The 26,838-nt window shown below is 41.9% G+C and overlaps 1 protein-coding gene across 3 annotated transcripts in view; it reads right to left on the reverse strand.

Moving 5' to 3' along the window:
• The window catches only part of WDR7 (WD repeat domain 7), a 97,539-nt gene that overhangs the window by 53,047 nt on the left and 17,654 nt on the right, over positions 1-26,838 (reverse strand). For 2 of the 3 annotated variants that reach the window (XM_084304407.1, XM_084304406.1), the window contains exons 15-20: positions 25,485-26,254; positions 24,877-24,968; positions 21,538-21,627; positions 19,548-19,666; positions 17,591-17,714; positions 7,583-7,696 (exon numbers count right to left, since the gene is read on the reverse strand). In XM_084304407.1, the coding sequence (XP_084160533.1) occupies positions 7,583-7,696; positions 17,591-17,714; positions 19,548-19,666; positions 21,538-21,627; positions 24,877-24,968; positions 25,485-26,254 (1,309 nt within the window). The remainder of the gene's footprint in view (positions 1-7,582; positions 7,697-17,590; positions 17,715-19,547; positions 19,667-21,537; positions 21,628-24,876; positions 24,969-25,484; positions 26,255-26,838) is intronic. The other variant, XM_084304408.1, reaches the window with a different exon arrangement.

The following is a 26,838-nucleotide window of genomic DNA, read 5'->3' on the forward strand; positions in this document are numbered from 1 at the left end:
CTGACACTGAGCGAGCCGTGTCCTGTACTCCCCCCTCTGAAGAGCAGAGAATCCATTTTGTCTTTGACTCTTTTCCTCTGCTCTTAGCCGTGCGAGGAGAGGCATCCTCACCCATTTTGTGCTCCTGCAGCTGCAGCACGGTGAAATATTCAGCGAGAAAAGGAAGGGCAGAGCACAGAAGAGAATCCTGCTGAACTGCAAGGGACTGAGGGGTGGCTGCACAAAGCACTGCCCTTATGCAGAACAGCACGTTTTGTACGAGCCCATCGGTCTGGTGGAAATTACCCCCCCCCCCCAAAAAAAAAAAAAAAAAAAAAAAAAGATTTCAATAAGCTGTTAATGAGAGTCAATTAAGGAAATCCATTCCTGAGTTTCAGATCAGCCTGGCCATAGGTAAAGCTTCAATAAAGCCGATAGAGATCCGGGCTTCACGTGCTGAAGCGCGATGATGATTTTATTGAAAGGAGCATAAAACTATTTTACATCATGGCCATTTTGGAACTGAATGGCAACTTTTCCTGAGGCTTTATGAAAAAGATGTTGTTCCCATTGGAAATCAATAGGAAGGCAGAAAAAATTAGATAGCCATGATTTGCCAAGAAATCAATAAGAAATAGAGCAATATCAGAATCCATGTTCTTTATCTTTCACGCACTAAAATTTGACTTTCATGTGAACAGAACTTTCAGAATTTACAGGAGAAAGCACGTAAGCCATTATGTTTTCCTGATGCACTTATATCACCTCTGGCAATTTCAGGTACTTTGCTTTTAAGATCTTTCTGATTTTGACAGATCAAAACACCCTCCCAGTGCTTAAGGACATTATTTAATTTGAAATGATTTAATACATCCCGAAGATGTATCGAATACATACTTGCCGATCACTCTGAACCACAAAAAAACACCATTGTGTTCATTTTTGGAGGCCCCTCCTGTGATGCTTGGCATCAGTCCCCATGGGGGGGACGATGTTCGGCTGCGAGGGCAGCAAACCTGCCCCGGTAAGCACGGTAGAGGAACAACGAGTCGTGGTGGGCATCACCACTCCCAAACTAAAACAAGCCTTTTCTCTACAGAAACTATTATAGATACATAAATATGAAGGGAATGGAAGGCTTTTGGCAGCATAAGAGGGTTAGGGCTGGGATAGGGGCTGCAATTCGCTGTGCGTTCTGCCCACAAGATGACACGGACGGGCTGGGGACGCGCTTTTCGGGGCTGTATCGGGGCTGTACACCCCCTGCCCACCAGGTGGTTCTTGCTACGATACTAAAGGCACCCAGCCACCTTTTAGATCCACCTCTGCCCCTATGGGTGATGCCCATTTTACTCCTTATTCGTTGCGTTTGTCAGCAGAGCAGTCAGAGCAATACTCAATCACACTGGTGCAGGTCCCACCGGAACCACAGAATTCACCTTTGGATGTGTTGCCATCAGTGCGAGCAGGAAGGCATCGTTCTCCTCTTCCCATTCCTGCCTGCACAGCAGGGCAGGACGACCAGCAGCCCCCCAGCAGCCCCCAGCAGCCCCGAGCCTGCGTGCACGGCCCCGACTGCTGCCTGGCAGCGCGCGCGAGGGCTGAGCGTGCAACGCGCTCTATTTGGCTTTCAGTCAATTAAGCTTTAAGCTGTCAGCAAACAAGACTTTTAAGTTAATTTTGAATCACCACAAATCAAGTTGAAGGTTGGGAAAGGGCACGCTCGCATGCCGGCATGAAAAAAGGCAGTTTAATTGCCTCTGAATAGCTATTATATGCTGCAATTGGCCTATTGAATCTTAGATCATCTATTTATTTATCCAAGTGCACAGATTGGTAAAAGAACGAAAAGTAGGAACTCCACTCTTTTTCTCTCTTGCTTAAGCAGGTGAAATTAAAGCTTTTGCATGTACAAAGTACTACTGAAACAGTGATCTCAGCAAAATTCAGCATGGCTTACATTACGCTTTATTTCTGAACAATTTCAGATAGCTCCAATTTGGGGAGCTGCAACGTGAAAACAAACCATTTCCAATACAACAAGTGCTTGTTACGACATTTAGGCTTTGTTTGTTTTTTAAAATTTGTCAGGTTTTTCATATGCTACATAGATTTTGAATTACTAGTTTGAACAATTATCTGTCCAGAAGAAGCGCGTAAAAATGCTTTAAGAACAGCAACTATAAAAACGTTCCAAAAAACCTGCTATAGGTTTCAGGTCTCCACCTTCATGAAAAATCGTTTTGTTTGGAATAAAAGGAGATCAGACAGCACCAGCAGGAACGGGTCTTCTGAACTTAAAAGCTCCTAAAAGCGCTGCCACTCGTGCACGGCTGGTGGAGAGGAGCGAGCACGGAGAAATGAGAGGGGCCTGGAGGGTTTTTTGGGGAGAGAGCCAGGGCATCCACGTGCAAGAAAGATGGGCAAGGGAGAGGCAACGGGCACTTACCCCATCCAGGTGAGCAGACAAAGCCGTCCTGGGGCAGGAAGGTGAAGGAGGGGGGATTTGTGGGGACGTGTGGGATCCCACCCTGGCACACCAGGTGGACTTACAGGTGATGTTTGCTGGCCAGCACTCTGCCCAGCGGGTAGGTTGCTGTGCTACTGGATGCCTGTAGCTACTTCTGTGATAGCTGAGAGAATTATTTTCTCTTTTTTTTTTTTTTGTCATTTTGTTTTAAACTCCACCATTATTACTTAGAGCTGAGACAAACCCTGTTATTTCGAGGAGGAAAATAGGTCAGAGGAGGCGATACAGCATTAAAATCACACCAGCAGTACACAAAGCAAGTGCGTTTTAAAGTGATGACGTGGGGGCCTCTGGAAGGGCAACGAAGGTGGTGAAGGGTCTGGAGAACAAGTCCTAGGAGGAGCAGCTGAGGGAGCTGGGCTTGTTCAGTTTGGAGAGAAGGCTCGGGGAGACCTTACTGTACTGTACAGTTACCTTAAAGGAGGCTGTAGCAAGGCGGGGATCGGGCCCTTCTCCCAAGCACCAAGTGATAAGACAAAGGGAAATGGCCTTGAGTTGCACCAGGGGAGGTTTATGCTGGGTATTAGGAGAAATTTCTTTACTGGAAGGGTTGTGAGATATTGCACAGGCTGCCCAGGGAACTGGCTGAGTCCCCATCCCTGGAGGTCTTCATGACCTCTCTCTCACATGACCTCTCACACAAAAATTCTGCAGTTAGCTTACAGGATTACAGACCAAAACCAACGTACTTGTTGCACAGACCTGTAGGCAGTGACATCAGGATACACAGCCCAGTGAACTTAAATTAAAACAACACCAGGCTTTCCAAATCCCAGCCAGAACAGTGGCTTCCACGACTAAAGGAAACGTTCAAGCAGTAGCATACTCTATTTAACAGTATCTTGGTCATCAAATAAATGACTCATATAGTAACCAGCACAAGCTTCTTGGACAGTAATGCCCATGGGGAAATTCCTGACTCCTAGGGTCCTGAAGGCTGCACTCCCAGGAGCAGTCCTCCACAGACATGTGGTTCATTTACACGGGTAAACGCTGCTAGGAGCGATGGACACTACACACCTTAACACCAAAACAGCTTCTTGAAGCATCTGGTCCACGATTATAGCTAACTTGCCCCAAGACAGCTAAACCTTGCCAGCACTGTAATGCTCCACACATGCAACCAGGCTGAAACTTCTCCAGGTGGATCAAGGGAAGCCTGAGCCTGACCTGCTCATCGCTGGGTGTCAGCACAATGCTTGCTTTTGTGACCTCTGCCTCCTTAAAACCCCACTTCTACATCTGAACAGATTATTCTAAATATTTTTTTCTTTTGACTGTAACAATCTCTCCTAAAACTTTACTTAAATTAGCGAAAGCATCAAGTTGAAGGATTTCTTCCTACCACCACTGAGAGAAGATGAGCAGTCAGAACACAATGAAGGTATAAATGTTTGACTAAGACACTGAGAGCTAACTTTCCCCAAGTTAATAACGTTTTCCGAAGTAACGACAGCACAAAGGGAGACTGCACAGAGCTGGAAGAAGACATCTGCCACTGGAACAGACAAAAGATTTCAGACGAGCCCCAGATTGATTTTTACGAAGTGCTGATGTATAATGCACACGGTGATGCTGAATGCTTCCCGATTTCACAAAAAAAATAAGATGCACAAGGACTGATGCTAGTTAGTTACACTGTGTGATGCTTAGCGTAAAGTTGTGCATCAGATAAAGACAGACACCAAGAAGTATTCCCAATTCAATGAAGTTATCTTTCTAAATACCCTGCCACACACTTCTTCCAGCAACGAGGAACCAGCCCCGAAAGCCCGAACGGAGCAGTTCTCCTGGGCTAGCACTCAGGGAGCAGATGCAGCGCTGCCCCAGCTCTGACATCTGCCATTCCGACAGATGTCCAGCCCGTAGCCCCCTCGCAGGGAACAGATTTCCCAGTGGCGTTTACTGGTGACATCTGCTTCAGTGGCAGATGCCCACGTCTTTTCAAAGATGTGCAGCTCTGCTGAAAAACCCTGTGCTTCTCCACGAGCTACCTTCCCTACAATTAAATAAAGTGCTCTTTTAAAAAGTATTTTACCTACAGTTTCATGCTTTCTTGTAGGCATCTAATGACAAACCGGAGGGAACTAGATTCTTGATTAACTTTTTCTGCAATTATCCATCAAGCACGTTTCTCAAGGTGCTTCAAAATTCCTGTTCGTACACACAAAAACTCCATTAAAAATTAGCACCCACATGTTAACTAACTCCTATCCGCGCATTTTATTTGTAACAGAAAAGATCAAATGAGGGAGATGCGTGTGTGTTTTCTCTATTTTCTTAATTAGCATCTGAAAGGGACGAGGTTTGTTTTAGCTGATAAAATCTAATTTTTCTGGTGTTTTACACAATAGTCAGCGCAGGATATGGTGGATGGGTTTCCAGTGAGTTATTAAACACAAATTAAAAGCTTCTTTGATCTCTCTGTGGTGGGCTTTGGAGATGCAAAAACGTATGTGACAGGGTTTGTAGAAGGTGCTCAGGTTTGGTCTAACCTACTTAAAAGCAGCCCAGCAGGAACTTTATCCGGAGACTGACTCTTTTGGCACCCTCATTGTGCTGAACAGTGGGCCACTGGCTTGTTTGCTGGGGATGGCAGATGGTTGCATTTGTTGTGCACCTCCACTTCACACCAAATTTGCAGTGGAAGCCTGGCTGCTGAGGGGAGGGAAGCACTGGGCGGTGGCACCTGGCGCTGCTGCTTCCACGTCCAGTCCAACAGGAGGGGAGAGAAGGCAGAGAAACCACCAGAGCGGCCCAGAAACTCAATACAGCAATAAAAGTAACAATAAGAAAAAACAACAACAGCAAAAAAAAAAAAAAAAAAAAAAAAAAGCAGGTGAAATATTTTTCTTTCATTACAGTGGACGCCTTCAAATTAAAAAATTGTCATACTCTATAGCGAAAAATAATGCTTCACCTAGAAATTAAAAATACTTAAAGTAGTTAGATGCCACGAACGTCAGAATATCTAGATTTTGGGGGTAAAATAAGTGTTACTAGAAATATGGGAAAACGCTGGAAATTTCTGCAAATACACTGCATGTACTGCTGCATTTCAACAGCAGTGATGGTGCGTTCAGATAAAAGATAAATCAAAAAATCACAGTGATTCATTGCTGAATCATTAAGATAATACAGACAAATATTGTTGCTGATTCGAGAGCCATTTTCACTTCAGAATATGGCTTAATCCAGCAATATTTCTTGCTTCTGATTTCACAAGTTAGCGGATAATTATTGCTAAAAGTACTAATCGTTACACAAGAAAATAGATTTAGAAATATTGAAGGAAAAGATTTGAAAGATTAAACTTTCAAGCTGACAAACGTTATCAGTATAAAACCCAGCTTTTATTTGCTATATAACTTTCTGCATGCACACCACCGCAGCTGCTAGAATTATCAGAATATATCAGTATAATATATAAGTACTGATGTGAAAATGAGCCTTTTAAAAAATGATTTTGGGCAAACGAAGGCATTTGGTAAATCCCAGTTCGAACTGAAAAAAAAATCCTGTTGACCACTGCACACTAGTATTACTCTGTGCAGTCAAATCAATAAATATTAGCCTTAAGAGGACCACTACAGAAAGAAGCTGCATCATATTTTAAGATAACTAGGTGAAGCTTAAATTATCTGAATTATAACTTTTTTTTTTTTTTTTAAATATTCTTCAAACACTAACAGTTGTATTCAATTGTTGACTAAAATTTCATCTTGGGATATAGCTTTTAAAGCTCGATTCCTTTTAACAATAGTATTTTCTCTGTAAAGAAACGGTTACTAGCTCCAGATTCAAGCAACACAGTAGACAGCTTTCTGAAAAGCTCAGAACTTAAAGAGTCTAAAGCGTAGAAAGAAAATGCACATCACTTGGAAGTTACTCCATCCTGCTTCCATTCTCTTTCCTGCTACGTTTCTGAAAGAAACACTGATGTAATGGATGTCCTGGGAAGATCTGTGTTCCAGCCTACCTGGAGCCTATTCATTAATTTCTATTTTTTCTTTTTTTTTTTTCCCCCCATATTTTTATTTCCATTTTTTTCAGCCTCTATTCCCTGTTGTTTCCGGATGAATCCTGCACCTTCCCCCAGCCACTTAAGGCACCCCCAGCATTCTCCCTCCCCTTTGACTATTTCCTGTTAGCTTTTTACAAATAGCTCGTGTTAATACTCTCTGTTCCAAGCAGTTTGTTCTTCCACCAGCAGGAATCTTGTCTCAGTCACCTTCAACCAGAGACTTGACCCAAAACTCGATCTGTCATACTAACTGTCTTCTGGTCAATAGAAATAAATAGTTTTCTTTCAGACTTTCACAAAAATCTATAAAAAGCTCAGTCAAAAAAGATAGCTTTTGTGCTCTATAATCTGCAGTATGCTATGCTAAAATACGTGCTGGAGTCATTCAGATGCTGAGGAGATTGATATTGAGCACACAGATATTTTCCTTATGGCACCGCATAAATAAGCGTGAAAAACCAAATCAAAAGATAACCCGCTTATAATTAAATGCATATTTTTGTGTGGTCTGTCATTTCGGAATATGCCCTGAGGGATCACAGCTCGCAACTCTATCTGCCGGGTTATAATGAACTCCAACAATGGCAAAAGCTGTATTGGTAGTTCTAGAACTGAACCACGCGTGACAAACTAACAACTCTTTGGTGCTGAAAACCTCCGTTCGATGAAGCAGACTATGGTGGTAGCACCCTTGCATCAGATTTTTCACCAAGGTAAATCATTTGAGGGATAACTGTGAAGAACCAACCTTTATTCTGCAGGAACAAGCTAAACGTGTCAGTCGCAAGCAGACTAAAAACCCCCAAATACACTGAAATACAGAGCACATTTTGCAGTAGCAACATGTTAATACTACAGTAGCTACAGTTAAGCAGGTATTTAGCTTTTGCCTAGAGCTCTGCATTTTTTACTTTTGAATAACTTCATTGCATTTCTAATAGCATGTACTCCATTTTCTCATGAAAAGTAAGGAAAAATTGCACAAAGCGTTGCATCCCTTCTGCACGGTATCTAGTATGTCAAAATATATTCATCGTGGCCGTGCTCACCTGCTGTGATGTCGTCATCAACCAGATCGTGCTCCTCTTCTTGAACTTTTGCCTCTGTTCCCAACGCATCTGGGCTTGCCGTAGCCGTTTGAATGGCTTCCGTGGTTACTCCAGCTGAAAAAATAACAGCAAACAGCCACAGAAGTCAGTGATTGGGGCAGATAACACACTTTACACATTAGGAAAAAACAAAAACATTACCTTCTGACTCAAGGTAATGCTATGAAACATAGGTAAAGCAAAGGGCAACCAGGTTCTGCCTTCCCTTAGCGCTCTGTGCGGTTTTCACAAACCTACCCCTTAAAAGCCTTTTCCACAAGGTAAATCTCTCCTATTTTCTTCTTTTTACAGCATCTTCTAGCACAATTTAAAATATCAGACACACAGACGCACTGAAATCTTTCGCCAAAAACCCAAGATACGGCGCCAAATAAGGGAGGAGTTCCAGCAGGACTCCTCTTCCCTCTTCCCTTGATGCTCATCTCTCGCCGCAGGGCTGCTTCCACACCACCTGCAGACTACGCTCACTCGTTTGAGTCCTTCCACATCATTTTGGCTGTGATGCAGCACTTAATTGCTGCTGGAAACTACGTTACAGACACCAAATCGTGCCACGTACCAGCAGCACGTGGTTCAAGCTCGAATTCGCTGCTTTGTAGGCTGCCTGGCTATAATCTTTAATTAGTCCCTTACAGCCCTTACCACGATTCAATCAAGGCATTATCAAAAGAAGCGTTTTGCTAGGGGTGAAAAAGTACAGCCTCGCAAATAGTCTTCCCAAAGAGCTTTAGGAAAGCGCAAAGAGCAGCCTGACAAGAAGCCCTGATAAGATTGCTTTCCTCCCGCGACACCCTTTCTGTCAGCCTATACTATCAAAAATCTTATTCTATGAAGAGATTGCTGCTCTGCTGATTGCGGCGTTAGGTTTGCCAGCTACAGAGGCTTTAAGTCCCCATTTAAAAAAGGACCACGGCCCTTTGTCAGCACCAACCAAACTTCAACAAGAGGTGAAGTCTCAGGAAATGACTTTGCCTTTGGGAAGATGAACAGCAATTCCTGTTCCAACTTTTATTCTGACATTACCTCTTTCTAGAGAAACCAGTACCTTTTAGTAACTTTCCAGCCGTCCTTCTCATTATGTCGACACACATAAAAGCAGCGACAACAACTGTAAAGCCAGGCTGGGACGCGCTGCCAATCAATAGCCTCGCACTTCATTAAGCATGCTGGCAGGACTGCGCAGAGATCACATGCAATTACAAATTGCACATGAACCTTACTCGGGACACCTTTAAAAACGGAGTTTAATGCTCGCTGCAGCTGCTACAGCCCCTGGGTATCACCCAGCGTGGTCCTTACCAGCTTCAGTAAGAAGCTGGCACGAGGAGCCGGTAATCTCCGCAGCCACGGCAAGCATACAGCTGCTTCCTAAATATCACTTCCATAGTCTAAAATTCTTTGATTTCCTTCCACACACAGAGAAGGGTACAGAGTTGCCATGCCTTTTGAAAACTGCAGTGTGACGCCTCCACTGATGAGCTTTCATCTCAGAGGGTGCATTTTCTGTGCTTAAATACTCCAGTCAGTAGGAGCCAAGGGTCCAGCTGTCCCTAAAAGGTAAGTTTAGGCTGGGTCAAAACTCAAAGCCTTTGATTTTTTGAGTTACTACATCACTTCTTTCATTGCTTTCTGTCCCTGAGTTACTGAAGAGAGGCTGAACTTTACTATTAGATGTGCTACATCCTTCCAGAGTGCTTAGCCAGACTAGTGACAATGCAGTGGAAGGGAAGAAGTGCTTCTGCTTGAGTTGGTTCCAAGCTCAGCATATGAAAAGTTAGAAGTCTATTACAATTATATGCAATTAAAATAAAATATTAAGCGCAATCGTTCTGATTAAGTAAACATTCCCCAAAAAAACAATGAAAACAAAAGGGGAGAAAAATAACAGTTGCAAAGATTAAACAGGCAATAAATTATTGCTTCCTTTCAAAGAAAATCTAGTAAGAAGGAACACATCTTCTTGGACACAAACGCCTTCTACATAATTCACCAAAAACGACTAAAATTGTCTTAGAAACAGGTTTTAGAAGTAAAAAGGTCATAAAAATGGAAGGTATTAAAAATACGTCAGTTGACATACTGGGAAACGCTGGAAAATTAGGCAAGATTCACTCATATTAGAAACTTACACCATTTAGAAATGCCCAACTCTTTCCTGCAGCATCATAAAACCGCTCATTTAATATAGCGAAACGTTGCAGTGCAAATCCACTGCATTTAATTCTTTGTGCTCTGTTAAGTCGAACCCTGCGCGAGTAGAATGACCAACCAGATGTATAAATAGCCAAGTCTTTGGGGCCCCATCAAAGCATCCTTACTCAACGAGAACTCCCACTTAAATCAATGGAAGTTTAATTAAGTTTTACTCAATTAATCTGGCTTTAAATAAAACTTCCTAACAGAGATATATATCTACCAGAAATATACTAATAAAAACGGACGCAGTATTTGTTCTTATAGACTTCCCGTGTTTATTTTGTTTTCTGGGGATAACATGGATTATTATTTGGAGCAGTTTAAAGAAATTTTTCTCTCTCTAATTTCACGCCGCTGCGTTATTTAGGATTTCCCCTTTCCAAGGAACACCCGTTTGCTACAAGCGCCTACCTGGATGAGCGGGGCTGTAGCAATACGGGAAGCTACACGAGCGTCTATACTTAATTTCTAGACGGGATTTATTGAAAACGGATTTCTGCAGCAAGTGCCCAGCGCTGCCCCGCAGCCCCGCTGACAGACAGCCTGCCTGCCTCGCATTAATTCCCTTCACACCGCTCCCATCGATCCCGGCCCGCTGCCGGCCCCTCCGCACACACCGCCTGTCTGCTGCCTCCACCACATCAGCGCAGGCACACAAAGGCCACGGCAAGATAACCTTTTGCTTTCCATTAAAGACACAGCAACCATTTTCCTATCTGCAGCACCATCACATAGTTAAAAATCCATCCGTCTCCCCGCTGCCAGAAGATTTCGGGGGCTCCAGCGCACGCAGCCCGTGAAATGGCTGCTTCGGTGCTTGGTGGGCTCCACAAAAACAAAGAGCAAAGCACGACCAGGATGCTCAGCAAAGAAATCCCTCAAACAATCCCTTCGCAGAACCCACTGTACACCAAAGACAGTCCTTACTCTTAACGTTAGTAGGTAACGGAGGATGAAATTTTCCCTCTTTGAGCTCTACCTGGAAACCTTCCTCGTGCAAAACCACCATGGACTAATCACAAAGAAGCTCATGCTGGGACAAGGAGCAGGCGAGGCCACGGCAAACCTTTACGGCTGCAGGACAGCCTCAGCAGACAGAGCATGAACAAGGCTTCGGACGCTGAGCTGTTCGTGTGGGAGCCTGGAAAACACCCACGGCTAAACCACCTCCAATACTTGTAATTCTTGGCACTGCCTACGCATCCGTTAACATTGGATTTGGGGTTGACGAGCTGATGTGCCAATTTTGGGTGCGAAGGCCCAAACCAAACACAGATCTATCATTCACCCTGGGCTGTGCTGTGCAACTGTGCCCGACACGCTCTGGATTTACCGTAGGGCTTCCCCTTTCTCTTTTCCATCAGAAAAGATCGAGGTGAAATGGGAACTTGGCTTTCAGAAGGAATCCACCTGGTGCTGCTGCTTCCCCTGCAGACCTCGGCTCTCTCGCTGAGACATCCCAGCTGGCTGCTTAGGAGCAAAGAGGGGATAACACAGCAAATAGGTGCACACTGAGCCAAGCAGTCCCTTTCGGCCAGGATGATGAAAAGTCTTCCTGCAGGACAGCAACAACTTTTTTAATGCACCTACGAAAAGAACACTTCATCATGATGAAGGCTGGACTATTTCTGTTCAGCACCTCTGGATTATGGATTCGTATTGAGACTCACCCCAACAGCTGGAGTATGCAGTAAATAATAAATGTATGCTGTCTGACATGCCTTTCCTCGTTTTGTTTCTACAATGAGTAGGTTTTTTTTCCCAAAGGCTGACTGATCTCCCTGTTAAGAGGGACCTACAATCCTGTGTGAAGAAACCACAGAATGAGAACAACACAAAACGAGCAGGAAACACACAGGTGGCAGTTACAGACCAGGCCTATTTCCAGTTCTTGGCTTTCCCCGTCTTTCCCTTAAACAGGCATTTAGCACATTTCCTTCCTGCCACCTTAGCAGCTTCTTGCTCACTCATGATCTCAGCACCCAAATTATTTAATTACAATTTGTAGTACGCTACAGATGGATAAAAATTCTGAATTAATTACTTGCCAAACATGCTAATCATGCCAGGTGTTAAGTTAACACTCTTCATTATTAATGTGTGACAGCCCTTGACCCGAAGAAAATAAGATCATCAAAAAAGAGAGAATTAAAAAGTAAAACAGGTCACGGATATAGTCTAAGTGGGTGCACCACAGCCTGCTGCAGTCGCCTGTGTACAAACAGCATCCCCCAGTGACTCCCACAACTCTACCACTCGCAGGTTTCAGCTCTGTGTTTGGTGTCAACGTGTACACAAACCTGAGGTGCTATTTGACATTCAGCAGGGCATCCTCACTGTTTGCAATATGTTTAACAGGCAGTGGTCAAAGATCAGAAGATACTGATCTCTAATCCAAGACTTCCCGTTCCTCATCTGATGGTTCACCACTGCCAAATGAATAAATAACTAGATGCAGCAGGAAATAACAGATTTTAAGGCTTGCTTGCTTCAGTGACCTGTCCTGTCCTGTTCCCCACAAAACCATCTTTCTCTTCTCTAATTTGTATTTGTACGTTTGCACTGACTGTGAGATATCTGTGTACGTTTAGATCACCAATGTCATGTTTCAACCCAAGATGGAGCTGGGAAAGGGGAAATATGAATAGAGGACACCATGCACAGAGTCTTCTGTGTCACCACCTTACTAGTACAAGGCTTATTTTCGTGAAAAATAGGCAATTTCTTTTTTTCACAAGAAGACTTCATGAAATTTTATAGTCAGCTACTCCCCAAAATCTTCATTACAGATGCAACGACTGCCTTTGACATGGCTACAGGAGCATGACTAAGACCCCCTCCATCCTCTGCCATGCCTCAGCATGTATTTAAATGATTCAAGCACTGCTGCAGAAGGCAACATAGGATGTGGCAGAGTCTTCAAATTAGCATATTCTGGCGGAGCTTAAAAGTGAAAAAGCTTTAGAACTACTAAATGCACTTTCCAGCGCTATAATGACTGTAATAGATCTACAGGAACATGTTATTACTCCATCAAGTCTCCTATATCATTTTAAAGACTATTCATATCAAACAAGTAATTTAGAGGATAAAAAAAATGTAGCATTTTAAGAAGAATCGATTATTGTACAGGGTAGAGCTGTTAAAGTATTAACTGGTAAACAAACTTATAAAAACTAATGGAAAATGAGACAATCTGACAGATGTAAAGCAAAACAAAGAGAAGTCTTCTTAGAGTAATACACCTGTGAGATGAAAAACTGCAGAATAAAATCACAACAGAGGTACAGAGACCTTAATCATACTCAATCCTAAGACTTTCAGCTGATCATCAGGTTGTTAGGGAACATCAGATACAAATTGCATGCATAAATCTATGCAAACTGATTAAAAACACAGCGTTAGAAAAAAAAAAAAAACTTGCATTTTTATTGTGTAACTACTGAGCAGTGATAGAAAAACGAAGCCTTGAGAACATAAGAAAAAAAATACAAATGTTACTGAATATGAAGCCTTAGTTATTGTTTCAGCAAACATTACTATACATTGCAAAAAACAAACAAACAAAAAAAAAAACAAACACTGTATTAAAGAAACATTAATTTTGAATAAACTGTTTCCTAAGATGCCATATTCAATATGCACTGGGGTAGCAGCTCCCATTTTTCTGTGTTCATGAAAATGCAAAAGCAGGTATGGGAATAAAACCAGCCGAGCACGTACTTTTTCGTTGAAGTAGCTGGCAGTGTGACTGGAACAAAAGTTCTACAATCTGAACCCTCTATTGTTCACAATACTCTCTCTTGCATTAGTTAAAAGATTATTTAAAGATAATCCAGTGCAAATTTGCCTTTCAAGTTCCCAAACACATTTCATCAAAAAGCTGGGAGACACGAGAGTTGGCTTGATCTTGCTGAGTAAGGTCATGTTCCAAACTGTTATTGGATCTGTGCGCTGAATATACAAATGGAGAAAAGATTTCATCTCTGTTTGCTAGTACCACACACTGGAGACATTCAAGAGTCAATTAAGCGCAGATGACTAAGTATCATATCAGCAGCAAGCTTCTATTAGTAATTAGCATTTGTTTCAATTAAAAAGGAACTTGCCATGTCCAAAAAAAAAAGCAATATTAGAATGTAAAAATAAAATGAATATAAGAATTATTGTAAAGCAGTGAGATGTGCTAGGCTCAAATATGCTGATAATATTTTATGCTCCTTTATTAAGAGGGGAGTTAGGGAGAAGTGGATGATGAAAGAAACAAAGTGGTATTTCTTGATCTATCATATTTCTGCTGCTTGCCTTTCTAGCATAAAACTATGCTTTTCAGAAATCCACTGCAACCATTTTGGCCATTTAAATTATTTTTATCCCCTTCAATTCCTCCCCAGACCTTTTTAAAAAGGTATTCTCTTTTAGCAAGTCCTATATTAGAACTAAGGACACATCTGTATACTTCACTCACTACCCGCAAGAGCAAGCTTTTTAGTTCCTTAATTATTTCATTTCTCCTTTCTGATACCACAGTTATTATTCCTCTTCAGGATGTCAGCATCTTTGTGTATGCTCTCACAGACAATAACACTATTAAATGCCATCTCTGCCCTGCCATTCAGGAGAAGCACAAACTTGGTTCAAGTTACATAGTTTTCAACACTGCTAATATAAAATAAATGAATTCCAATTTGCTACTCATCATCTGTTTTACAGCTTTTCAATATCAGTGCTTTAACAATATTGAACATTTACATTCAAGTCTTTCATTCAGCCATACTCCTCGGCTGATTTCTCTATTTTTTCCCTGCTTTAAAACCTTCTCGTTGGTTCTGATAGATAAGCTTATCCTAATTTAGTAATTAGTAAAATCCCAAGTATGCTGTATGCATACTTGAACTGAATACATACAAATTACTGGAGTTTTTTTAAACCAGTCAGCCCCTAGCTATTAAACAGCTACACAAAATCAAATGCCTTACCTGTGGCCTGAGCACAGGCACGAGAGGCAGAACAAAGTATTACGCTCCCAGCTGATGCACATGCAAAATAGGGCTGCACACTCTGCTCACACTTTCCAATGGAAGTGTTTAAGTAAGGAGGAGTACCAGAAATGGCACGAGGATTGGAATTAGTATGAATTACCAGTTGTTTTCAAGTACCTTAAACAGAAGGTCCTTTTTTGGAACCAGTCCGCTGGCTAAGCAAGCAGGCATTTCGAAGTAGTTTCCATACACTTCAACAACACAGTCATGCCCATAACCTTGCACCCAACAAGGTCGCTCAGCATTACCCCAGAGGAAAGAAATGAGAAATCATCAACAGTTGCTATAGCAGCTACCCCCAAGACTGAAGGGCAGCTAGAGCTGTATTGTACAAACTGAGTACAACTGACCTCAGAAAAGGATCAATTAGAAAATAAACCCTAACGTACCGAATGGCACAAATATCTGGCAGCAGGGATCGAGGCTCTCTGGCATGTCCATACAACACTTCTTACCCGCTGCCTGGCTGCACGCCTAACTGCGCAACAACATCCCTGTAATAAGGCAACCGCTACATGGCTAAAGGCTGTAATTAACAACAGCTTAGCCTCACCAGCAAATTCTGAACATCACCTGAAAACAGCGTGTTCCATGTAATTTATGCATTCAATTTAGATTTAATAAGATTATTACACATCTCTCAAAAATCAATTGGTATTTAATAGAGATCCTTCCCTGAATAGAAACAACATTCTTCAGCGGAGAAAGAATCACATCTTCAGAAAAATGAATGCCTACTACTTAAAAGCAAACATTCTCATCCATTAAACTATAATTTTTTACTGCTTTGTTATGTATGGCAGGTGTGTTTATATCTCTTTGTATCTTTATATTGTGTCGTTGTTCTATAAAGGCAAGTTCCTAGGCAGATAACTGAAGGGAGTATCTTATGACGCTGACGCATCTTCCAAGAATAGATTCTTAGAGCCTGGACGATCTCTGCTTTATTATCAACAAATAAAATGAAAATAGCAGTTCTGGAGAAAAACATAGCAGTTTAAACAGTGGTCAGTAACGATTGATTTTATTTTGAGAAGGAAGATTATATTGCATATCACAGTATTAACTCGAGACATACGTGCACAGTCAGAAGCCTAATGTTTTGGTAAATACATATTTGTATGTAGTGGCTCAAGGCACACAGAAGACTTATGTGCCCTTGATAATGCTAAATTCCGTTAAAACCCTTCTCTGCCCATCAACCAACTGTTCCAAATACGGCCAATCATTCAGAAATGCAAGCGATTTTCACAGGTTGCAAGCAAAGTATTTAAGAGAAATTCCCTGTCTCATTCCACTTACAAGTGCAATGCTTTAATGGACAGCATTTCATCAAAAGGGATTGGCTGATTTTTAAGAGAAACCCAGTTAGGTCCATAATCACACAAAACTACAAATTGTTTCACCTGACAGTTTTAAGATTTTTAATTTGTATTACTTTAATGCATTTGATTTGTTCAGGTAACACCCAATCAACTAATTAGAAAAAGAAACGAGGACATGAAGATGTTAGAAAACAATTGCTATGAAAAACACTCTTTTCTCTTAAAACCACATTAAATAATTGAAGTAGTGATTCAAAGGAATAGGTAATAGCATATATAACCTACACTAAGTCAAAAGGTTAGCGGAAACAGCCAGTTACCAAAAAAAGACAATGCAGAGGCCTGCATGAAATGGCTGTTTTTTAAAATTAACAAATTTCATTTTTAATCACAGAATCACAGAATTTTCTAGGTTGGAAGAGACCTCAAGATCATCGAGTCCAACCTCTGACCTAACGCTAACAGTCCCCACTAAACCATATCCCTAACTCCTTAAATTCTCTTGCATTTTTACAAATTGCAAAAGAGATGAAAAAGGAACAGCTCTCATTCTTGATATACTTCTGGGACGATTTAAGACATCTCGGCAGAGCACTGCAAGGCACATCTTCTCTGTTGCTTCTGCACGCTACACACGCTATGCAAAATCAGCTTGAGCTTCTAACACCCTAAAGCCCATTAACTTTTAGTTTTAGACTTTTATGAAGTGCTCTGTTTCAGTACCAAAGGAAGCACTGTAATCTCATGCTCACCTGATTAACCATCACCGTAAATTACTGCCTAATGAATCCTCGATAACTGTTCTACCATCTCTACCCGATGTCTCCTTGCAGTGCTTGGTAATCAATGTTTCTGAACACCCAGCTGGGCTGGAGGCACGTCAGACGCCAAGCAGATGCTGATGGACATTTCCTGCATTAGCTCCTTTCAGCATCCTTCGATACTTTGGGGATACCAAAGGATCCCTTTATAGCCATTTCTATGATTTTATTATAGACTCCTTGGAAAAAAAAAAAAAAAAAAGTCTGTGTTTTACCACCAGTACCTTGTAATTTTTTCAGCCCTTTTCATAGCAGATTTCTTCCCTGAAACCTACGAGCTGCAGCCTAGCCCCTCAGCAGCATGAATTGCCTTTGCAGAGGGCACTCCATTCCCAATGACACGTCCTGAAATGTTCTAGTTACCTGATCAGCACTAGGGATCTTTGAGCAATTTCACGATTGTGAAATCACTTTGAAAATTTCCCGAAACTGTTATATATAGCCCAAATGCATTTTTTGTAGTAGCGTTCATCAATTTGTTTATGAAATTCCTTTTTTTTTTTTTTTTTTTTTTGCCTTTATCTAGCAACCACTTGTTTTCAGATTAAAGACAGGGTTACTTACGTGATATAACACTGTCAATGTACTGTGGCAAATACGGAGCCCACGCATCAATTGTCTCTTTCCGACCTGCCTGCTCGATTCTTCTCAGTTCTGCTAACAATAAGGCCTGGGCAGCTTCTCTTACCTATAAAACCAACCGGAAAAATCACACAAACTCAAACATCAAATATTTATCAAGATGCTTTCAGTATAATTTAGCCAGAACAACAAAAAGCATCACTTAAAGAAAAAAAAAAAAAAAAAAAACAAAACAAACACAACACATATAGAATAGAAAACTGAACTAAGCTTCCAGAAAACCCACATTTTTCCCCACTCCTACTTAAATACAGAAGCAAAATAACCACCAAAATTCTAGGTTTCTAGGAGGAATTTGTGGTCACCCTTCTCTAAAACATTTCCAAAGATGTCCGGCAGAATTCCAAGATACACAAGGAGTCAGTATTTTTTCTAAATATCATGGGTGGATGTTGGAATATAGAAGATAAAAATCACTTAAAACCAGTTTTTCAAATGGGATACACATATCTTCTGTGTAGCATGGAAGACTGAACAATGAAACCACAGGTGAATAAATATAAAAAAAAAAAGTTTTCTAAAATTAAAATTAAAAGTCCAGCTTTTTACACCAAGAAATACAAAATACTGTCATGTGCAATTTGTCCCCCATCAAAACCTCATGTGTTCTACCTGAGGATTTCACTGCATTTATAAATACCTGACTTTTTGGTCTAAAGGCTTTTAAACACAAGGAAGTTAAGTGACTTGATCAAGGTAAAACAGAAAACTGTGGGCAAGCAGGGAATAGCAATATGCTAGCTTGACACCTGAGGCTATCCAGTAACTGGGCTTCAAATTCTAATTAGCTTCAAAGTAATTACCTCTTGGGAAACCACCTCAAAGTACACCCTACCTAGCCAAAAAACAGGCACCCAGGTAGCAGAAACCATATTCCCAATTCAGTCACATGGCTGCTGAAGACCTACAGCCCCTAATCCAGCTCCGTTCCTCCTTTCCTTCTTTGAAAGCTGCACAGTCAACAAAATTTTTGCCAGAACAGCATAGGTGTAGCGTTAAGGCCCGCTAGTCATTTATCAAATAGTTGGGTGACAAACCACTTACTGACTACTGTATACACGCTCCAAAAAATAAGGCAACTCAGCAGTCTCTTGGAATAAAAAAATAGTTTTTTGATCCCAACGAGATTCATAATGGGATCCTAGAAATTTTTAATCCAGTAATTTCTTTTAAAAAAAATTTGTACAGCACGTGTTTCTACCATATGCCACACAGAAGCTACAAAAACATAGACGATCGCTTTTTCACCATTTTGACAGGTTAGCTGGAAAACTGTGCTCCTGAATCTGCAAGAAGCAACTCCAGGATCTTGTGTCCAAAGGAATCAGTAACTTTTTATATCAAGGAGAAATGTGCTTAATAAAAGACAACACCACATAAGAGTTGTGCACAGCTACATTCTGTTTGCATAAATAAAAAAGTAACTAAAGGTTCAAATACTTAATTTTGTTTGCAAGATATGGGTCGTTTCTGCTGCTCTTCCTAGCAAATCCCCCACTCCTTCCTCCCCGGGTGCCCCCGGCAGCTCACTGAGCTCCTGGTGCTGGGTGACTGAGCCTTTCCAGTGGGTTTTCTGGTGGTTTACTCTCATAAATCTCTGCTCCGTAAACCTCTACTCCCATAAATCTGGCCACCCTGCCCTTTCCAGCAGCAGCAGGATGACGCCCAGTGGCCAGCAGGGTACTCACAGGTCCCTGCTGTCAGCAGGGCAGGGGCAGCAGCAGGGTGCTGGGACCTGCCTGGGCCAACCAAGCCCCTCAAAAGTAAGATTTAAAAGGTGGACTGATATTTGAGCACACACAAGTTTGGACTTTCAGAACTGAGCACTGACTAGAGGCAGGAAGAGCAGCTATCCCCAGCCCCAAACTAGAGAAATCACCTCCAGGCAGCGGTCCTGCCAGCGGCGGGCCAGCATCTCCAGGAGAGGAGGTCGGAACTTGTCCAGCCCCAGCAGGTCGGGGAGCATCACGCAGTGCATAGCGGCCAGCTGGCTCCACCCTGGGAAGACACAGCGGGACGGCGAGGTGAAGGCAGTAACACCAGGCAGACACCACGTATAAAATGCAAGAAAGTAAATTCACATCGGCCACTGGCCTGGTACACGTTAAGTCTTCAGGAGAAGGTGGGAGAAAGAAGGGAAACAAATAAAAAGAACCAATTTTGCAGCAGAATGAGAGGTTTTTCCCTTCTGCAGCCGGACCCCAAGGCACTGCACGTGCCCCCTGTGCCGTGAGGGGACATGAGGAGCTCCTCCGGGACCGACTGTGCGCCCCAAAGAGCTGCTCAGAGCTCCACGCCAGCAGGAGATTGTGCTTAATTGGGACTGGTTTGAGACAAATATCCCTCTTTCTTCCCATCCCCTCGCAAAAAGACTTCAGAAGAGTAACACTGCCCAGTCACAGGCTTGGATTGTCAGCTTGCAACCTTCAGAGTATGCCCAACACACACACTGCACACAAAATGCTCTCAGCATAAGTGCTGAGAACAAGACTAGTTTAAGTGATCTGTTCAAACAATAATTGCCATTATTTTACACAACGTCCTACATGCAACTTTAATTCAGTTATATAATCCAGTTACAAAACACTACGCGCATGAGTTACCATTTGAAAGATTATAGACTTTTCTGGCCCATTTTTAAAGGTATGCAAATGCATAAAAGCACGCGTTTGTCTGCCCTCCTCGTCTTCCCATCTAAACCTTACTTGAACGAGCTTACTTCAAGTACACTCCTACTATACAGCTGTGACATTACGTAGTTATAAAATGTACGGGTGAGCATATCAAGCTCAAATGACACGGATCATAAAAATGCTTGTGATGTACTTTACACAAAGAAATCTCGTAGCATTCTGCTCTACATTGACTTGATAAACCTGAGAAGTACTTCAGGCAAGCACATAGATCTATATTTTTAATTTGTCAGCAATTGCGAACATAAAAACCTAAATGTTTTAACGAATAAAGCTCTTCATGACGCTACAAGAAATCATTTCATACTTGAAGCTCCTGCGTGAAAGCGCAAATTTATGGCTTGGCAATAAAAGGCATTAAAACAAAGGCTTAAGCAGTGATACAAGGGGTTGGTTTCTGTTTGGTTTCTGTTTTCTGATTGTTTGTTTGCTTTTTGTGCCAATCTTTGGGTCAGGAAGACATTCTTCACGATGTAGATAAACGTTTATTAGGAGAAACAGACCAACAAACGCAAACCCCAAGTAGTTTAACTAAATCATTTCTGTTTTCATAAACCAAAATGTAAGTGACTTGCAATGATTTTGTTTCTCTTTCCTTTTAAAAGGACCGTGACATTTTTTCAGCCTTTTGGTTTGCAACGTGAACTACAAAATGCTGTTGCTCGCTCGTCCCCAAAGCAGACGAGTGCCAGGTGCTCGTACCAGAAGGGACCCTTCAAGGCTCCAGACAGGGCTGAACCTTTGTACCAAGCAGCAGCAGCAGCTACGTCCACAAGGGAGACGGGAAATGTCACCCAAACAGAATACAAACCACACGGAGTGCAGCTTCTTTCATTCATACCTCAGCAGTGGGAAAAGGCATTTCTATTTTCCCTACTTAAAAAGGGTCTTAGGCTTTTTCCTCCAAAGGCAACAGCAAAACCAAACAGGACCTGAAATGCAACCTTTGATACGGCGGTTGAGAACTGAACAGAAAGGAAGCCCAGGACAGACAAACCAGATCTCCTCACCCTCTGCCAGCATTAATGGCAAAGAACACAGAAATAAACCCACTGCCTCTGTATCTCACAAAGAAAAGTATCTACACAGACCAAACTAAAGTCGTGTCGTAACAATGATAAAGGACATTAGTTGAAAGCAAAAGACAAATAGATAGAAAAAATGAGGAAAGAATACCTTCATTTACTAAGAAACAGGTATGTAAAGTAGGAGCAGTGTCAGAGCCAGAGTGACCAGCTTCAGTGCTAGAAGAAACAGCAGGAGCAACTTGCAGAGGAAAGAAGAAGAAAGAAAGAGAAAAAAATAGGAGAGTGAGGATAGCAGCTTCTGGAAAACAGATTAGTATCACTGAAGAATGACAAACAAAACTGGAGGGAACGGTGATAATACTCAACTTAAAAAAAAAAACTCTCTAGGCTGTACAAGAAGTGCAATGTCAGTGAGAGGAAGACATGCAACCGCAGAGAAACACAGATACACTAACATAAACTTGTGTGTTTTGAAAAGAAAGTACCTGTAAGTAAAAAAAAAATAAATCCAAGCATGTCCTTAGAAAGCTGGGATTTGGTTTGGCATAACGGTTGACTAGGAGTTTAAAACCAGGAGTTTCACTTTTGTTCTTGTTTTTCCCCATCTCTAGATAGATTTGGAATTTGTACTACAGATTAAAAAAATGATTTTGAAATAGCCCCTTTTAAACCTGGGCTGTCCCACCTGTTCTACTAAAATGCCATAGGATGCATCACTGCTGGCTAGTTTGAACGTAGTTCCATTTGAAACGTGTCCATTCAGAGAAATTTAAACCTGAACAAAAGAAAGGACTACGAACATAAAGCAGCAGCATATAAACCACGCTGCATAAGACTACAGGGAAGCAAACACAAAAGAGCACAGGTCAAGCACGTCCTCAAAGCCAGAGCTGTGACGTATTCGTGTTGTGAGCTGCGTAATTTCTCGGTGCAAACGCAATTTAAAAGCAGTTCTAAACATTAGACTTCCACTAATGCTCATTACTTAACATTATCACATGAAAAGCTGCGCAGACCTTATGGCATACACATGCCACAACCAGAGGTCAAGGCGGGGATTTACAGGTCACTCTCTGACACTTCCTTCCTATAGAGAAATTACCATATGTCATGCACAAGCATCTGCAAATTAATCCCCCACTTTTATTCCGTTGCAGAACGACAATGGGTTCAGGCTCCTGAACATATTAAGCATTGTCTCCTGAATGGGCTGTTTGCTTTTCATGCAGTGAACTTCTTTTGTCGCTGCGGGACATCTGCATCCAAGCTACTTTGTCCGTCCCTTCCACACGAACGCAGCCCGATGGCACGCGTACGGGGACACCGCCACCAGCGCGCGACAAAAGGGACTTCTGTAGCTGCATGAAAGCAGCTAGTCGGTGTAAGAAAAAGCACACCACTGCTTTTTGTTGTTGCTTTCTTAAAACAAAACTCAAGCCTTTGAAGTTTTCCTTTCTGACCTCTTTTGCCGTTGTCGTCCTCCCCCTGCAAGTGTCAGTAATTATAACAATCACTGCGATGGAAGCAGCTGGCCCCGGAGCTGCGGAGCACGGAGCGCTGCTGATCTCGGGACAAATACAGGTCAAAGAGATGGAGATCAAGCATGTCATAACACGCATTAATTGTATCTGTACTAATTGATTTTTTAAGAATAAGCACTTGTAATTTATGAGTGGTGAGATGCTGTAAGTAGCACACAGCGGGAGGCAAAGGTAAACTTATGACCTAAGGGTGCCATTCAAACAAAAACTCAGCTCTCCCCAGGAGCATGCAAGACATGCCACCAAACATAGGAAAAACAAAACAAACCAACAAAAAAACCCACAAAAATAAAATTTTAGGAACAAGAGTATTTTTCTATATTTTTGACGATGCACAGAATTTAATTTTATCAATTGTTTTTCATTCCCTATTGGTAACTGATCACCATGATCAGCAAAGCTAGTTCTAAGAAAAATTGCATAATTTTCACTTGGGAAAGGATAACCCCAGTGTAACTGTACCTTAAAAACAAAAAACAGATCCTCTGTGCGAAATAGTTTGTCTGGCATTGAATTTGCCATACTGACACCATCTTCAGAAAATCCTGACCTCTCAAATACAAAGCTTTCAAAGAAAAAGCAAGCAGCTGGGAAAAAAAGTCACGTAGAGCTGTTTCAACATGTGGAATTTTATTCTTATTTCTACTCTTTGTTATTGACTGTTGCTTCTCTATTTATGCAGCAAATTTGATCGTGAAAAGAAAAGCTTTATGCTCATCACTCCTGAAACTGACTTCCCCTTTCCAAACACAGATCACCAAAAATAAATTAGCAAAAGAATACACACACGTGTTGCTGATGTTTCCTCCTGGGATACAAATTTTCCTCCTTTTTGGATGTGAATGATGAAAGTCACAGAGTTGATGGATGAAGTTACCTGTTGTGCTTACCAGCTTTCTAGCACAAGAGCACTTCCATGGTTTAAAGATATAAGTAAGGATGTACGTGAAGGATATTCAAAATATTAAAGATAAATATCCATAAAATATCACAATGAAAGAGCATTTGTATTCTGCAAAATGCAACCATTTCACAAAGTGTAAGTTTCTCCATAGTCATGTAGCTTGAAAAGACAAAGTTTTAATAGTTAGCTATAACAGTTAAGGGTTTATTTTTATTTGTTTATTTTTAATTAAGGAAGAAAGTTTCAAATGAGTCCGAAAGATATTTTCTTTATAAATTAGTGAAAAATAAAACACAAAACACTGCTCTTCTGCCCTACATTCTATCTATATGCACATATTCTGGCCTTACACCCAGAAAACCTCCGAGGAGTGGTGATAAGAGCAGTGATGTACACGTTCCCTCTTTGTTTCATCAGGCAGGAGGCACACACGACCAAGCTCACACTCGGACGTGCCCCCCACCACCAACCCCCCTGCTGGTGCAGGCTTCGTGCCCCCTGCCCAGCCCACGGGAGGTGGTGTGGGGAGCTCTGGCTTCCCCAGCTGCCGCACTGCTCTTTCCAATGGGCACCTGCTCCTGAGCTGGGCACTAAGACAAAAGTGGCCCCACTGTGATGTTACACACATCTAACTTGATTTTTGGCATCGACTCATTTGCTGCATGGAACAGCAGCTCTGTAATTTAGAGAGCAAGCAGGGAGGAGCTGCCTCCTCCTCCTCTGTCCCTCACAGGACAGCTTCTGTGTGCTCCCACCACCTGGAGGAAGCTCTGCTCACTGCTCTGCTCCAGTGCAAAATTCAATTCTCATCGGGTGTGAGCCGTCTTTCCATATCACATGTTCTTCTACGTCTTAAACCTAGCCACTGTACTTATGACAGAGAAAATGCAGACTACTAAAGGACCCTTCAACATCATACATCAACCTTCTTCCTCCCACGTAGAAGCTAGCAGTATGGTTAATCACATGAGAGTAAGGTGAGAACTTCAGTGTCAGGAGCTGAAGTGACATATCAAATTGTTCTGAAGAAAGTCATTTTTACCTTGCTTAATTTGTCCTTGAGCTGCATGACTTGCTGCCATCGAAGGAGGTGCCTTCACTTTTGTCATCTCTGGAGTGCCAGGCCGAGGCGGCCTAAACATAACATGCATGAAGGGGAGAGGAAGGAAGACAAGGGAGGGAAAAAAAAAAAAAGAGAGGGAGGGGAGGATTATTTGCTAAGACAGTTTGACTAAACAAACTTTGAAAGACAATCCTGTAAAGCATGATGCATCTCATTTACAGGTCCTAGCTTACTCCTTGGTGATGAAAAGTTTGTCTGTATGTTTTGATCTGTTCAGAATTTGACCTACTCTTTAATCTATTTAAAACTAAAACTCAAAGAGCACAAAACTGGCCTCTCATTCCTACTGGCACAAACGTTACTCTAACTCCACATCATATTAAGTTTGTAAGTTATATAACTCAATTAAAAGCAATAAAGTTACTTTGGCACAAAAAATGCTTTAGTCATGATAAGAAGAAATGCACTCTGATCATCTGGGAACCAAAGGCTGCCATAATACCAAAAGGCTGGCAAAATAAAGCACTGTATAGAGGTAGAGACTCTGAAAGCAAGTTGCTGTGAGTTAAAGGGAGTGCTTTCCCTACCTGGTCGGGCCTTTCTTCATGTGGTCTCCAATGAAAGTTGCATTCGTCATGCTCATCAGCGTGTTTGCCAGCGAGATGACAGACAGGAGGTGCTGAGTGGTGACTGCACGCGACACTCCGTACGTCCCCTTTCCCAGTCCTTCTGTAATGGACATCTTCCTTCCCAGCTCCACGCCCTCGTAGGATGGTTTACCTACAGACTGGTTGTAACCGGGAAGCATCAGAGACATGTGGCCACCTCTGGACAGGAGGCCAAAGGACACGGAACAGTGCGGCTTAAGCATCCCCAGGCGATCAAGGCAAAGCTCATCTAGAACAGAATTCAAGCCCCAGGCATGAAGACACGACATAAAAAGCTTTGCTGTATCCATGGTTAGATTGTACTCTAATAAAGTTAATGGTTTAGATTTGCTAGAGCGATATTCCGGGTCACCATCTTCTCTTCTCTGCCTTATCGATTCTTCATCCTCATCCTCGTCGTCGAGGAGATGCTCTTTGATATTCTCTTTGATCGTCTCCTTGACCTGCTGGAAGAGGACGGCTGCTCGTTTGCCAGTCAAAAAGGAGCCTCCTTTGTCAGAACCGCCAGACGCCTTCTGCAAATTCTCCGGAGAAATGAGTGCGCTGTTGGGTCTCGAGGCCTCTTCGGTCAGCAGCTGAATAATCAGGGCCTCCACATCGAAGAAGAGCACGTGTATATCTGGATCTGTTAAGTTAGTCTTTATAGCTTGAACCATCAGGGAGTTATGCGAATATTTAGGTAAGTTCCCCTACAAAAATAAAAGAAAATTAAAGGTATTTCAAAATTTTAACTGGATAACCGTCTTTATACTTCTCTTGGATTTAATTCACAAATTGATGAAGCTCTGTGTGAACAAAGTTTGAAAACTCGCAGGGTATAAAACATGAAAATAATTCTAAAATGCTTCACTGACATAAGATTGGGAATTTCAGAGCTGTGATCAAGTATTGCAGACCTAACATACGTTAATGCTGTAACACTGACACTCAGAGGATTCGGTATGAACACTGGTGCACAAGCCTGGGCACTCAGATACTCAGAAAAACAAGGTGACAGCGTTCCAAAGAATGTCCTGTGCAAGGGACCGCTCTTTTCCAAACCGAATAGGATGCAGGAAGGTTATAAATAAATAAATAAACAAATAAATAAATAAATAAATAAATAAATAAATAAATAAATAAATAAATAGAGCTCGAAGCAGATCTCTGCTGCTCTCTGCTGGTCAGAAGCCAGACTGCCAGAACATCAGAAGCCTGCGTTTATCAAGAGAAAAACAAAAGAAAGAAACAAGCAAACAAACACAAGCTCGTGTTTGCAAACACAAGCCGTTCT

Source organism: Netta rufina (genome assembly GCF_964035555.1).
Source record: "Netta rufina genome assembly, chromosome: W".
Classification (NCBI taxonomy): Eukaryota; Metazoa; Chordata; class Aves; order Anseriformes; family Anatidae; genus Netta; species Netta rufina.